General features: G+C 41.5%; 1 protein-coding gene and 1 long non-coding RNA gene across 2 annotated transcripts; both read left to right on the top strand.

Annotated features, from left to right (window-relative positions):
• The first annotated feature begins 48 nt into the window (after positions 1-48).
• Positions 49-14,180, top strand: LOC148847588 (uncharacterized). The gene is made up of 2 exons (XR_016100378.1): positions 49-222; positions 13,011-14,180. It is a non-coding gene; the product is annotated as an uncharacterized LOC148847588 (long non-coding RNA).
• LOC148847589 (UDP-Glycosyltransferase superfamily protein) lies at positions 96-2,286 on the top strand. The gene has a single exon (XM_088948480.1). It carries the CDS (start codon positions 399-401, stop codon positions 1,884-1,886), a length of 1,488 nt encoding a protein of 495 aa, XP_088804606.1. The 5' UTR covers positions 96-398; the 3' UTR covers positions 1,887-2,286.
• Positions 14,181-16,099: the final 1,919 nt, after the last annotated feature.

Here is a 16,099-nt window from a genome sequence, read left to right as displayed (position 1 = left end):
AGGTACGATACCGGTATTCGAAGTTTGTAGTTTGTAAGCCCAGAGGTCGATCCGGCCCAGAACAGCCCATGGGCCGTGGTCATGCCTCCATGCTCCAAAGTTCAAACGCGCCTTGAGAGGGATTAATCAAGGAGTGGAAGGAATTTTTTGGTAACAAGCAGCATCAATCCGAGGATATTGGCATCAGAACTGAAATTGGAATTGGATCTCTTCACTTTCCTGGTAAGGTTGCTCTGTCTCTCTGCTTACCTTCATCTTCTATCTTCCTTTTAAACACCCTAAACCTTATTACTGATCTACTGCTTCACCTCCTCTTGTGATTTCTTTAAGAATGTAATATAATACAATTTCTACTAACCATCTGATTTCCCCCCCAAAAATCTGAAAAATACATTGTCATGGATGTCCACAGAAACCCACAATCCAGTCAAAGAAACCACTCTTGGATCTTGAAATTGAAATCGTATGCATTCTGGGTATCAGCTATTTTGGTTATTCTTCTCTCTCTCTCTTTCAGTTTCACCAAAACAAACCATTTCAAGCTCCGGTATCTGAAATTAACTCTTTCATCCCACCCTCTAAACCCCATCCCGATACTCAGACGTTTCGGGTTTCTTCCTTCAGACCAGCATGCCAGAGAGAAACCAAAATCCAATGCCATGCTCCCTTACTGCGTTTTATGGATGGCTCCCTTCCTTTCTGGAGGTGGGTACAGCTCAGAAGCTTGGGCTTATATCACTGCTCTGCACGAAAACATGAAAGACCCTATATTCAGATTGGGGATTGACCAACATGGGGATTTGGAAAGTCTTGAATTCTGGGATGGTTTGCCAAATGATCTTAAAAGTCTAGCTTATGAGCTTTACAATACAAAATGTAGAATGAATGAGACGATCGTGATTTGTCATAGTGAGCCAGGAGCTTGGCATCCTCCTCTTTTTGAGACTTTACCTTGTCCGCCCACTGGTTACAAGGAACCAATGTTCGTTATTGGTCGGACCATGTTTGAAAGTGATAGGGTCAACCCAGACCATGTCAAGCGGTGTAACAGAATGGATTCTGTTTGGGTTCCTACCGACTTCCATGTCTCTTCATTTATTCAAAGTGGGGTTGAATCCTCGAAGGTAGTAAAGATAGTCCAACCCGTTGATGTGAAGTTCTTCGATCCTTCAAAGTATGAGCCATTGCTTGCTTACATAGGAGAGCTTATTCCAGGCTCAAGTTCAGATTTACCTCAAAAGAACAAGGATTTTGTTTTTCTCAGTATTTTTAAGTGGGAGTACAGGAAAGGATGGGATGTCTTATTGAGATCATACTTGAAGGAGTTCTCTCGGAGGGATGGTGTTGCTTTGTACCTTCTAACAAATCCTTACCATTCTGATAGGAATTTTGGGAATAAGATTTTGGATTTCGTAGAAAATTCTGGTATTGAGGAACCAGCTGGTGGGTGGGCTGCAGTTTATCTGATCGATTCACACATACCTCAGATGGATCTCCCTAGAGTCTATATGGCTGCTGATGCATTTGTTCTCCCATCAAGGGGAGAAGGATGGGGTCGGCCAATTGTGGAGGCCATGGCGATGTCTTTGCCAGTGATCACAACAAATTGGTCTGGCCCAACTGAATATTTGACAGAGAAGAACAGTTATCCATTGCATGTGGACAGAATGAGTGAAGTAACAGAAGGCCCATTCAAGGGTCATCTTTGGGCTGAACCTTCTGTTGATAAGCTTAGAGTTCTAATGAGGCATGTGATGAACAATCCTGAAGAGGCTAGAGAAAAGGGGAGGAAGGCAAGGGAAGACATGATCAGGAGATTCTCTCCTGAGATTGTTGCTGGAATTGTTGTTGATCAGATTCGTGAAGTTTTTGGCCAGATGAGTTAGAGACTTGGAGTCTATTTGTTTCCATTGAAGTTTGATTTGCAACAGAGATAAGAAAGCAGTAAGGAGTTTTTTTTTTGTGAGATCGTTACTGGAATTTTTATTGATTAGATGTGTAAGCTGTTAACAGCACGAACTAGAGCCTATTTTTTTTCCACGGAGTTTGGTTTGTGACAGGGAAAAGAAAGCAATGACAAGGCTTCATGAAGCTTTTAACCAAATGAGTTAAGAGTTTATTTGTTTCCAATGAAGTTTGGTTTGTGACAGGGAAAAGAAAGCAATGACAAGGCTTCATGAAGCTTTTAACCAAATGAGTTAAGAGTCTATTTGTTTCCAATGAAGTTTGATGTGTAACAGGGATAAGAAAGCAGTAATGAGATTCTCTCTTGAGATTGTTGCTGGATATCTATTCATCAGATCTGTAAGGTTTATAACAGCATGAGCTAGAGTCTTTTTTTTTTTTTTTTTCCATGGAGTTTGATTTGTGAAAGGGAAAAGTAAGCAGTAACAAATCTTCTGTAGGTGGAGAAAATCGATATATATATATATATATATATATATATATTTTGCATTTTTTGAAATGGAGGTATCTAGATCAGTCTAAAAACAAAAAGAAGAAAAAGGAATAAAAGTTTAAGTTGGAAGATTGTTGAAATTTTGAATATTAATTATTTTCAGTCACCAAGTTAATTGAATTATAATTTATAACAGCAGAACTTAGCAAGAAGCCAAGAAGCAGTTGATTACAGGATGGGTGCTGAAAGAAATGCAAAGAAAGGGTGGAAACTTTCAAATATTAGTATTGTAGACCTGTAGAAGTCTGTTCAGTTCATTTTCTTCTTTCCAGTTCTTGTGAAGAACTTACCTTAGGGGTCTTCTCCAACATGAATGTTCTTATTTCTCTTTTTTCTAAAACATGCCACATCTGCAAAAGAATGAAAACATGTTCTTTAATATGTATTTTCTATTTTTTTTTTCTGAGAACAAAGTGAAAACCAGAATATAAAGAAAAACCATCATCCTCATCATATGGATTGGCTACATGAATCCTGTTTTGCCATTTAATTCTGTTTAATGCCATATCCATTGTTAAATTATGAGCTCTTAAATCATTTCTTACTATTTCGACCCATGGCCTTTTTGGTATGCCCCTAGCCCTTCTAGCCCCTTGAACTTGTAACAGAATGCTTCTTCTTACAAGTTATTTAGGTGGTTTTATATGCACATGACCATACCATCTTAGTCCACTTCCTCTCATTTTGTCACCCATTGGAGCTACACTTGTGTTCCTTCTAATAACTTCATTTCTAACTCTATCCTTTCTAGTTTTTCCACTCATCCATCTCAGCATATGTGCGTCTACCAAACTCATTTTTTTGAACATGTTTCTTGACTGCCCAACACTCTGCTCCATATTACATAATTGGCATTGCAACAGTTTTATAGAATTTTCCTATTAATCTAAGTGATATTTGACTATTTGCCTATAACAAAAGACTTCAAATGCACCCCTTCATTTTGGTCATCCTGCCTAGTTCTATGGGAAACATCCTCCTCAATCTTTCCCTTGTTATGAATTGTCGAACCAAAGTACCGGAAAAGGTCAAATTAAATTCTCTAGTCTCCAATCCTAAGTGTACCCTGATTTGCACTTTTATTAATATTAAATTTACATAGCATATATTCTGTTTTAGTATAAATAAAAATAAAATAATAAAATAAAAAAAGATGAGCTAATATCCATTCCATCAGAATTTTCATTTGATTATTGTATGCTTTATGAATCCTAATACCATACCACTTGAGGAAAATATGTTTTTGAAGCAAGAAATTCATGAACATGTTTCTGGTTTCAGTTTCGGAAACAAGTCATACACTAGATAATTAAGATTAAAAAATGCAAACCAAGTTAGGGACCTCTGTTTTTGGAACTCACCAAATGAAGATTACATTGGAGAACACCCCTTTTATCTTTACTTAGTTGATTTCAACTTATAAATCATAATATTTTTCCTTTTGATCATTTTGTTTCATTCATGCAACTTTGCATCTTACTTCTTGTATCCCTTACCATTTCTTTATGGGATGTAGTCCAAGCCATCTCCATTCATCCCATTGGTGTTCTCACAGGCTGATCTATTTCTTTTTCAAGCATGATACTTTGCTTTCAACTTCCATTTGATCTTCTTTTGTTGGATTTGCCTTAAGTTAAAGAGTGTTTGTAAAGCAATATTGGTGGTGGTTTCTCAATGAAGATCTGTTTTAGGCTTTTAGCTCATGGGTTACATGGGAGCATATAAAGCCAAGGCTCCTTAAATTTTGTCTTTGGTTTCCCACTAGGAGTTCTCTTAGGAAAATCCAAATGGAAAATGATTATCATGGTGATCCAAGAGGTGCCTTATTGTTCTATGTGGTTTGGACCACTATGGGAAGACAACATAGTTTTCCTACACTTCTCTTATGTTTGAACAACAAGGATTTTAAGCTGAAGCATGGTGGTTTCCACTTTCCAGTCAAATAATTCTGTTGGAGAAATGATATCCTCCATTCTAACAAATCACAATTCGATGATTGGACAATCCTACTTCTTTTCAGCTATGCTACCTAGACAAGGAAAACACGCTACTGGACAGGGTGCCAGGTGGAATTTACAAAAAAAAAAAGAGTTGAAATATCCAAGACATTATGTCATAATTATATGTTTGTACATGTATCCAGGTATCATGGATTTTTGGTGCCAAATGTTGGGAGAAAAGGTCATTGATGGAGACTGAAGTAAGGAGTGGGACAAACCTTCTAGTTGACTGTTATTCTAATCCTTAAGTGGCTTTTTATCTACCAAAGCACTTGATATTAATGGTGTGAAACTGAAATATGATTTGTTGGTTCCAAATATAGTATTTACCTTGCATACCACCATAGAAGGCGATAGAAAGAGGAAGTCATGGAAGTAAGAGGTATGAGAGGTTGATGTTCCAAAGAAAAGCTGCACAGCTCCATGAAGTGCTCCATAGATATGCAAAACAGCTAAGATAATATGTTATGGTTGTTTATCACATGCCGAATAGGCTAATCCCTGTTATAATTCTGGTAAAATGGTAATGCATGCAGTCAATCCCAAGGTAGTATGTAATTAATTATTATGAAAATATTTGAATGCTCCTCACAAAGCTACACTTGTCACATCAACAATAAAATATAAATGTGAAGCATGCAATTGAATTTGTATCAGTATTGCTAGTATACTTATGCTTTTTTTTTTCTACCATGCCAATTTATATGACATCACAAAGTTGTATTGTGTCACTACTCACTATCAATAGATAGATATATCCCACTTATCCTTCTTTTATTTTTCTTTTATGATTTAATTGCCTACAAATCCTTTTAATTTGAAAAGATTGAAAGTCATGTTATTTGAACCATGTTAACATAACTAACCAAATAGCTGAATAAGTATTCTCTATTGTGTATTGATAATTGTGGGCATCAAAATGCCATTAGAATATTGTAATGGAGTAATTATTTTCTGAAGCCATAAAAAAGAAAGTGAAAATGAGAATGTGATTAAATAACAAAAACAATAGGAGAGATGGTTAGCAGGGGCAAGTAGTTGATTACAGGGTGATTGCTCCAACAAAATGCAAATGGTCAAAATGTTGGTCATTCATTTTTCAGGTCTATATGTCTTATTCATTTCCTTCTTCTTTTTTTTTTGAAAGGTAAGATAAATTTTGATGCAACGCAATCCGGTCACTCCTAACTGGCACTCGTGTGGCTCTTGGAAGATACCTGAGATGGGGAAGAATAAGAAGAATCCCTTGGGGGTTTGCCTGGCGGGGACACTTTGATGCTTAAGTCAGTACTCGGTAGAAGCAAGGAAAAGGCGAAAGGCTAAGAGTGCAGATAGCGTGTTACCACTATATTCAAGAGATCAGAAGTTCAAGAAGCAATTTCTCTTCTGCCCTAAGGGCTTTTATAGGGGCACTCACATTAGGTCGGGCATACCCGCCACTGGGCTCCTGCCATAGCCGTTACCTGCCAGGGCTGCGCAGGTGGCCGTTGTAGCGTATGCCTCGCCCGGGTGAGTGACACGTTTTCAAAGTGGCAGGCACGCCTTTGCTTGCTGAGAGACGTGGACGCAGACTGTCGAAAGGACTGGGACTGTGCCGTCAGTAGAGGATATGGCACAGTCTGACCGGTACGGTTTGTCACTCAGAAGCTTCCTGAAGAGCGCTAGTGCGGCTCGTTCCCGAGCTATTTTGTGGCGAGCTTGAAACACTCTAGGATTACCCTTAGTGGAATTGTTCCTTGGAATGGCTTGTCTGCTAGGGAGCTCGGGCGAGCTAATAACTTTAGCTCGTGAGCTACAGTTGCCTCGGAGTATCTCTTCAAAGATAGCACGGGGAACCCGGAGTTCGCGTTGCGGCGGACTCCTCCCCTCGTGGGCTGTAACGTAGCGGACTGTTTTGTGGGCCCGCCACTTGGTTGCACCGGGCTTTAACGCTGGGCTGTCGCTCATGCTAAGTCAGCGTCTACGTGTCACCGTTTCATAGTTTGGGTCAAATCATCCTTCATCAATTGCCCCCCACTCCTCGAGCTAAGAGTACCGCCTTAGCGCGGGGAGTTTATGAAGCGCGATGACTGATTTGACCGAAATTCAAACTTGATTGACTGCCCTCATTAAATTCATTTGCGAGAATCAAGAGATTTTCTAGCTTTCCTGATTTTTCGAATTCCGAAAACGTGCTGAGGTGGCTTTTAACTCCGAATGTCGTGCGGCTGTGACTACCTTAATTATGGAAGACGTGCCGCCAATCGCCTTCGGTTTTCAGAAGGCGTGCGGTCAGGGCGCCCGCGGGCCGTTGGTTCTGCTTTGATCCGGGCCGTCAATTTGAAAGGGTGGAGACTATAAATAGGGGCCCCCCTTGGGCCTCATTCTTTCCCACGCCATCTTGCTGTCTTTGGATTCTAAGGTCGCGCACTTCACCTAGTCTACCTGAATTCCTCAGTTTGCTTCGTTCCGTCTACTCTGGTGAGTCCCAATCGCTGTCAGCCATGTCTGGGTACCCATACCACACCTATCACAGGGGCAATAGTCAGGATGATGATGCTCCCTCGAGCTCGGGGGGAGCTTGGGAGTAGATCCCGGAGGCTCGGGAGGCCTTTGGCGACATAGCATCTACTTCTAGGGGGAGGCCGCTGGTCGCCCCGCGCTACTCCCACACCGAAGTCTGTAGGGAACTTCATAGCCAAATGGTAGGTGGAGACCACCGCCCGCGGGACATGGGTGATTGGTCGACCTATTATGGCATTGTAGGGGGAGGGGGTTGTGACCACTAGGAAGTCGTGTTTGAAACTTACCACACAAGGCCACATGCCGACCTCCACAGGTACTGTTATTTTCCCAAGGGGACAAATCTCTTCTCCGCTGAAGCCCACCAAAGGAGTGTCTGTAGGCTTCAGGTCGCTTCTCTGCAACTGAAGCTGGTCGAACACAGCTTTGAAGAGGATGTCGGCTGAGTTGCCTGAGTTAACGAGTACGCGCCTGACCTCGAAGTCGTTGATTCTTAGCTTTATTACGAGCGCATCATCGTGGGGATAGTGGATCCCTCGCACATCGTCTTCTGTGAAGAAAATTGGGTCTCCCCTCTTCGGCCTCTTTGGGGGGTTTTGCTCTTCCCGGGTGGCCTCATGAACTAACATCCGAGCTGCTGCTGAAGTGCAACCCGCAACGATCGAACCTCCCACTATCATGTGGATGGTCCCCCGAACTGGCCTCTCCTCCGGAGGCTGCCTCTGCGGTTGTTCGACCGGCCTGCTGTTGGAATCGGGAGCATCCTTTCCGTGCTCCCCTTGCCGACCTGCTCTATTACTATTATTATTATTATTATTATTATTTTGTACAAAGTTTCTCAAATATCCGTGACGGATGAGCTCCTCTATCTCGTCATAGAGGTTTTTACAACTCTCGGTACTGTGACCGTGATCTTTGTGAAAACCGCAATACAAACTCTTATTTCTTTCATTGGGATTTCCCCTCAAACGGGGTGGCCACTTCATGTACGGGGGTGTCCTTGATCGCCATCAGGATTTCGGCCCGTTTCGCGTTCAGTGGGGTGTAATCAGCTCGGTCCGCTACAGGAGCTTGGAACAATTGACCTGGCTTTACCCCCCGAACTATATCCTTTTTCTTTCGGTTGTCCCCTTGATTGGAGGGCTCTACTTCTCTCTTTCTTTTTTTGGGCGCGCCCTCGTCCTTCTGGTTGATCTCCTCTTCGGTGGCTATGAACCTGTCCGGGAGCTTCAGAAACTCGGTTATGGTCGCTGGTTGGTTGATGACCATGTGCCATTTGAACTCTTTGTGTGTCACGCCTTGGCTGCTGCAAGGCGTACGACGGGGTCCAGGCACGGTATCTGCATACAAGCATCATTGAACCGCTTGATATAGTCTCGGATGGACTCTCCCTCTCTTTGCACTATGCTGAGGAGGCTTTCTTCGATTCGCGGGGCACCATTTGCTGGTGACGAAGTGGGACGTGAAGGCTTGTGCGAACTGTGCCCAACTTCTTATCGACCTAGGTGCCAAGTTCCGGTACCACGCACATGCACGACTCGCTGGCTCTCGCCAGGTGCATCTGTGACTGAAAGGCATCTACGTGATCATTTGGGTCAAACGACCTGTCATACTTGTCAAGAGGGGGGAGCTTGAAATCTTTGGGCATTGGGACTGCCAGGAGTTCGGAAGACAGGGGGGATGGAACTGAAAGGAGGGGAGCTTTGACTTCGGCCGAGCTCACCTCTTCTTTGCCCCCGAGCCCGGGCAAATCGCAGGTAACAGATCGGCGAGCTCGACGGCGGTGCCTCTGCTTCTTGGTGGGCTCGGCGTTCGTGCTGCTCACCTTTGCGCTGTCCGGAATGGTTTGTGCATGAAGTAGCCCGGTCTGCTGGTGATGGCTGCGGACAGAGGGGTCCTGTTTGGAGTCTGTTGCCAGGATCTCGAACCGGTTCTCAAAGAACGGGGTTTCAAGCTTCGACTGTTGAGGTAATGTAGACCTGGCGAGCTGGGGTCCTCTCGACCTGTCCGCTCGCGGCGAGACTGGGGTAGCCGGTCTCTCGTCTGTTGCGGGGGGAGGCCTGATTTTTTGGGAGGTTTTGAGGGGCCTCTCCTTGGCCAGAGGGGCGCTTGTCCTGGTGGCGAGACTTAGCTTGCTACGGGGCTGGGTGCCAGGGCGGGGACTGCGGCTGCTGAAGCTGAGGTTGAGGCAGCTGGGGGAACTACTGCTGATACTGATACTGGGAGACTTGGTGTAGTATGTGTTGTTGATAGAGCTGAAGTTGTTGGAACTGTTGCATTTGGGCCTGCATGGCCCGCATGCACTGCACCAAGTCCTCCAGTTGGTTTGGGCTGGCCGTTGGGGGCACGACCGAAGGTTTGGTGAACGTTGTTCCGACAGTAGCAGGGAGTGGGGCGATGACAGGTGTCACTATGAGAGGCACATTCAAGCTGGGGATTCCGTCCGCCGAGATGGGGATGGTGAACTGTCCAATATAGACAGTAGGAAGCTGGGGTTGTTCCCTGGAGTTATCCATTTCCGCGCTTCGTCCAACGTTGCTAGAGGAAGCCATGAGTGCTGGATTTTTTCAAGGAAGAAGAGAATTGTGAAAGTTTAGAGAGAAAGGCCTTTTGAAGCGATTCCCACAGACGGCGCCAAATGATGTAGCGCAATCCGGTCACTCCTAGCTGGCACTCGTGTGGCTCCTGGAAGATACATGAGATGGGGAAGAATAAGAAGAATCCCTTGGGGGTCTGCCCGGTAGGGACACTCCGATGCTTAAGTCAGTACTCGATAGAAGCAAGGAAAAGGCGAAAGGCTAAGAGTGTAGATAGCGCGTTACCACTATATTCAAGAGATCAGAAGTTCAAGAAGCAGTTTCTCTTCTGCCCTAAGGGTTTTTATAGGGATACTCACATTAGGTTGGGCATACCCGCCACTGGGCTCCTGCCATAGCCGTTAGCTGCCAAGGCTGCGCAGGTGGCTGTTGTGGCGTACGCCTCGCTCGGGTGAGTGACACGTTTCCAAAGTGGCAGGCACGCCTTTGCCTGCTGAGAGACATGGATGCAAACTGTCGAAAGGACTGGGACTGCACCGTCAGTAGAGGATATGGCACAGTCTGACCGGTACGGTCTGTCAGTCAGAAGCTTCCTGAAGAGCGCTAGTGCGGCTCGTTAGTGAGCTATTTTGTGGCGAGCTTGAAACACTCCAGGATTACCCTTAGTGGAATTGTTCCTCGGAATGACTTGTCTGCTAGGGAGCTCGGGCGAGCTAATAACTTTAGCTTGCGAGCTACAGTTGCCTCGGAGTATCTCTTCAAAGATAGCGCAGGGAACCCGGAGTTCGCGTCGCGGCGGACTCCTCCCCTCATGAGCTGTAATGTAGCGGACTGTTTCGTGGCCCCATCACTTGGTCGCATCGGGCTTCAACGCTGGGCTGTCACTCATGCTAAGTCAGCGTCTACGTGTCACCGTTTCATAGGTTGGGTCAAATCATCCTTCATCAAATTTTATTAGAAACCATCATGCAAATAGTACAACAGTTCCCTAGCCTCACTGAGATTGGCTAGGAAAGCAGATCGGATTACAAACTCCAAAGGGAATGGGATCTTAACCACTCAGACACATTCTGGTTTTTGAAATCATAATTTACAGATGCCCAAGATATCAGTCTGCTAACAGCAGAAAGGGTTAAGTCTTCTGAACTCTTCACTTTGTTACAGAAGATTCTGTTGTTTCTTTCAGTCCAGATAGACCAGAGTTCAGCTGCAGGAACAGACTTCCAGACAACCTTTCCTTTTTTTCTTCAGGCCTTGGTCATTCCCGCAGCACATTAAGTCTTTGACTGAGCTCGGCACTTGTGGTCATAAATATCAACAGCTATCCAACATGACGACTTCAGCCATGGGTTTCTTGTCCCAAGAATCTGATTTCAAGTTTCTAAAGTTGTCTTTCTTGTTTCTTTAATTCTCTTTCATAGAAAGTGGGAACCAGAACCACATCAATTTGATTCCTACCTCACTTCCAAACATTTAACCCTCCTCCTACCTCCATTGTCTTCCATATAAGGTGGGACTACACCATTTTACTTCCTTTTTTACATCTCACAAACAAATAAGACAAGGTCAAATCTGAAGCAAAAATAAACCAGAATTTACACTCAACCTATTTGCACTCCCATACATTTATATCACTGCAAATGAAATTTGCATTGCGACCAAACGAGCAGCGTATTGTCCAAAAATGTTAACACTAAAAAGTATATAGGATAGGGAAGAAAGAAAGGGGTAAAAGAGTGAAATTGGGTTAAAGAATTATGACCATTTGATAGCAGCTGAAGTGGCTGAATTGAATGACTTATCAAATTGCCAAAAAAAAAGAAAGAACAGAAGCAATTGCAGCAATATAAAGAGAAAAATAAAAAAAGGTAAATATGTAGATTAAATAAAGTGTAAATAAGTCAAATTTAACTAATTTTCAAAAATCTTCTTAATATCCACGTAATTCTTAAGATGCATTCTCCCATTCAGCAAGTAGACCTCACTTGTACAAAAAAAAACTACTAAACTAGGTCTAAGTTTATGGGCTTTAGTCTTATACATGGACATCTTGGTTGTGAAGCCATAAATATGGGATTTCAGCCCATGGGTTTTTTGTTGGGATCCATCATGTATAAGATGTGTGGACACGGATTATGTTGGAATGTGTTGGAGCGTTTTTTTGTTGGGTGGAGGTCCGGATTCACTGGATCTCTCGGAAGCTCATTTAATAAAGCACGCTCCCATAAAGTTGGAAATTCTATTAGAAAACTCTCTTGTTGGCAGGTTGAGGAAGTTGTAAAGATGATGGAACTGGAACTTAGATTGACAGACGATTGGCTTATCCATAAGTTTTGCAAGGTGTCCATTGAATTCCATTTGTTTACAGAAGCTGTACTTTCTCATCATGTTGACATGGTGATATTCTCCATGTAATTCCTTATCACGTTTGCAGGTATATTTGTTTATTTTGTCTGAGGATTGTTGGCTGCCTAGTTGCAGAACCATTAAAAAAAGGCTACAGAGTTGTTGCAGGTTCAGTGGATCTAAAAAGTTCATGTGGTAACCGTGCAAAGGAAACTAGATAAAAAAAATTCCGTCCTTCAATTTGGGGATGTACATTTTAAGAGGGCAGTCACAAAAAAAGTCCCGTGTTAACAATTCTGAAGGGTTTTATAAAGACCTAGATGGAACGATCTTCTGTGAAAAAGAAGCTGTACCTTCTTTTTGTGGGATTAGAGCAGTTTGGGTTACACCTTCAAACAGAAGAAAACATATTGCCACCCAACTGCTTGTCTCTAATTTGTCATCTTTGCCACCCCTTCCGGATTGTGGTTCAATGTTCCAGACTGGTTCAACTGGCCGAGTGGAAGCAGGATAGTTGAACTTGAGACCAATAAAAATTATGAATAAATAAATAAAATCAAATCGTGCAAAACGTTGGATAGGCCATTTATTTCATTCAGGGAGCCACTTGAGATGGATGAACTGAATGGATTGAAGTTGAAGCCTTGACTCTTGAACAAATGTACCGAATGGACTGTTCCAAAAGGACATTACCCAATGTTTGTCCTGGCAATCTGGGGACTTGGGAGGGGTGATTCTAACCTTAGCATTTTATGCATGAGAACAAGATTTTACCCGAATGGACTGATCCACCTTCTCTTTAATGGATACACTGAAAGGGGGATAAACTCTGGTGGGATAAATCAAAATCGCTCTGTGCCTTTTACAAGTGACGAAATAAGCTAACATCCTTGTAGGTATGGTCATTCTTTCAGTTATAAGGGTGCCCAATTCTAAAGACCAGAGTCACTGAACTTTGTGCTTTGCACTTTAGTCTCTTATTTGGTTTTTGGAAAATATTTTCTGAATAGTTAATTCTTCACTATTTTAGGCTGAAGACCAAATATTTATTTTTCCTCAAGAATTCTATGTGGGTATCCATTTGTATGGATTTTTGGAAGTTATTCTTAGACCTGCATTCCCCTCCTTCATGTTTACTTGGTCACAGTTGTATTTTCTTTTATGTAGGAAGAATTTCTGTATGGGATTTGTCCTGGATCCATCTCACTTGGCATTTTTTCAGCCAACGTCCACTGGAAAGGCATTAGCATCCGCTTATAGTGGAACCGGGTCTTTCTTGGTCTACAAGAATGGTACTTGGAGCTGATGATTTTCTGAATGCTATAGTAGTTCTTTGATTCTTTATGAGGATTTTCCATGCAATTATTGCAGAATGTACTGCAATGTTCTGGTACCACTTCCTCAGTTTGGCTGGTTACAGTACAGTTGGGTTGTTCCAGAGCATATTCTGGACTTCTTACAATAGTGGCAAGGAAGAGGCTTAAGTTAAAGGGGTAAAGTTTACTGGCAAATGGTACATGCAATAACGTGGGGAGTTTGGAGGAAAGAAATAAGCGCCTTTTTGACAATGAGACCAGATCCCTTGAAGAATTCATCTTATGATATTATTTACCTTTGTAATCTTTGGGCTGTTAATGCGGATTTGTTCAAAGGTTTCTCAGTTAATGAAATTAGCAGAAGTGCTTATACTCTTCTGTTCCTCCCACACTCTTCTCAAACTGTCTTTGATGGAAGCGCTTCAGGCAATCCTGGTTTAGCTGGCATTGGATGCACTATAAGGGATGAAGGGGTAACATCTTTTGGGTTTACGGTGGTCCAATAGGCTTTGCTGACTCTACTAATGCCAAAGTGATGGCTGCTCTCACAGGAATTAGAATAGTGAAAAACTTAGATGTTCAGAATTTAACTGTTGCAGGCGATTCAGCAAATACCATAAATTGGCTAATGGACAAGGAGGGTGGACCATGGAGATTGAGTCGTTACTTGGCAGAGGTTAGGGATTCTCTGGACTATTTAAATGCAAACCTGATCTGGATTCCGAGGGAGCTAAGTCCTATTGCAGATGGCTTAGCTAAATTTGGTGTTCTTTTGGAGGTTTTGTATGGTGATAGGCTTCTGCTTAAGTTTTTGGGGCTTCCCCTCTGTGTTGTACATCTTCTCATGTACTTCTCTTTTATCTGATGAAATCTGGCTAATTTTTCTCAAAAAAAAAAAAAAAAAAGAAAAAAGAAAAAAAGGAAAAAAAAAATGCAGAACATGGATCCTCCATTAATATAACCATTTTGATGAATGGTTGATGTCCCATTTCAATAATAAACATCAGGTTGAAAGGTCAAATTATAAGTTCTGGTGTAAGTGTTTGTGATGCATTCCTATATTTGGTTTCTATGTTAATTATTTTAATTAAAAAATTGGAAATTTATTAGAATATGAATCTAATCATATCAAGCAACTTAGGGTTAGAGAAGAAATAATTCTGTTTAGGAAACAATCATCCTTGAAGTGATTTAGATTTTAGAACTGTCCCCTGTGAAGGGGATACCATTTGCAGAACTGAATTATGACAAATTGAATTTGAATTCAGATAACGGATACAATTTGCATCCCCATCTTTTATACCCATTGCTCTATATTTATTTATTTTTATGAGATCACAAAATTTGTTTTTAGGGTCATATTTGCAACCATGAAATAAGTAGATTGCTCAACATGATCGTAGCTCTACGGGAGGATAATGATAAATTGCAAAAGGCCCTTGTTAAAGTTTTTAGAAGCTGTCTGTTCTTGAATAAAAAAATGAGAATAATGAAAAGGCAATACCAAGAAAAGCTCCAACAACATAGGGCTGCAGAATTTATTAAATTTAATCCGATTTGAATTTGAAACCGAGTTGGATTTGAAAATGCGATCCTATTAATCAAATCAAAATTGGATATTGATTGGTTTCATCCACTAGTATCTAATTTATATTGACTATTAGACTTTTTTTTAGAATTTTAGGTTATAGTTTTTTTTTGGCAAGTGGGATCTAGATAAACCTCTTTTTTTTATTTATAATAATGAATATTTGCAACACCTTAAGTCAAGATTTCAACTAATGATATTAAAGATGACATATGGTCTATTTAATTTTCATTGTTGACCTTTCAAAACTTTCAACAACGTTAAAGATGTCTTCTGTGGTGTGTTGTTTTATCACTGGTTCACTTTTTTTTTTTGGTTTTATGGTGCAATTCATGCATCATAGATTTTTGGAGTCGAGATCTGTTAGTAATAAATGCTACCAACTATGTCCTTACAAACCATAACAGTCATACATTGGAACATTTCCCATGAACGACAAGAGGGATGTTCACAATGTGCCACTGCAGTCGAAAGTTGGGAGCATTGTGTTGGTAGCAGATCCCTAGCGAGCCTTTTGCCATTTGTTAGATAATAGAATTGAGTTTGGATACCTAAATTCAGATCACATGGGCTTTATTGTTATTGACAAGGTTTTTGAAACCGAACTGGACAGAGAACCGTTATGGGGTCTGGTTCCTGGGTTGAATGATCCAACCATTGGAAGTTTCGAACCAAATGGATGGCTTGTTTGACAAAAATAATAAAATAATAAAAAGTAAAAAAAAAAACAACCAAAACTGTTGTCTAGGTCGACGGTTCGACCACCAAGATTAGCAATTTGTTAACCAAATCAACAGTTTTTGTCAAAAAAACAGTTTGGCCTGAAACAGAACCAATTTGGTGACTGATTCCCAATTTTTCTAGTATGACCGTCTGATCCAATCCGATTTTGAAAAGTGCAGATTCAAGGGATGCTTCAACTACAATAAATCGGGAACCTAGTGGAAATGTGGAATACCAAATTAAGTTTGAAAGTTGGGCTTAATTTGGGAAGGTGCCCATAGAAAGTTTATAAACATCATATACAAGGTCTTACACTATATATATTTGTATTTGTATTTGTACTGTATATATTTATAAACATCAGGTTTAGTTTTGCACCCTTGTCTCTTAATATGATTTGCACTCATACATGATGTAAAATTTGTACTTTGTAGGGCTGTTCACAAATAAATCCAAATCTACCAAATCGACCAACCCAGCCCGACTCAATCTGAGTTGGTCAGTTTTTCTTTACTATCATTCAGTTTCGGGTTGTAAAGATAAACAAACTGATAATTCAGTTCGGTTTCAGTTTTATATGTAAAAACCAAAACTGAACCAAATTATGTGAAAAAATATATATTCTGAAA

The sequence above is a fragment of the Nelumbo lutea genome, chromosome 6 (genome assembly GCF_056320005.1).
Source record: "Nelumbo lutea isolate HS-2025 chromosome 6, American lotus-T2T, whole genome shotgun sequence".
Taxonomy (NCBI): Eukaryota; Viridiplantae; Streptophyta; class Magnoliopsida; order Proteales; family Nelumbonaceae; genus Nelumbo; species Nelumbo lutea.
Note: the sequence above shows the minus strand (reverse complement) of the source record. Positions and strands in the feature narration are given on the sequence as shown.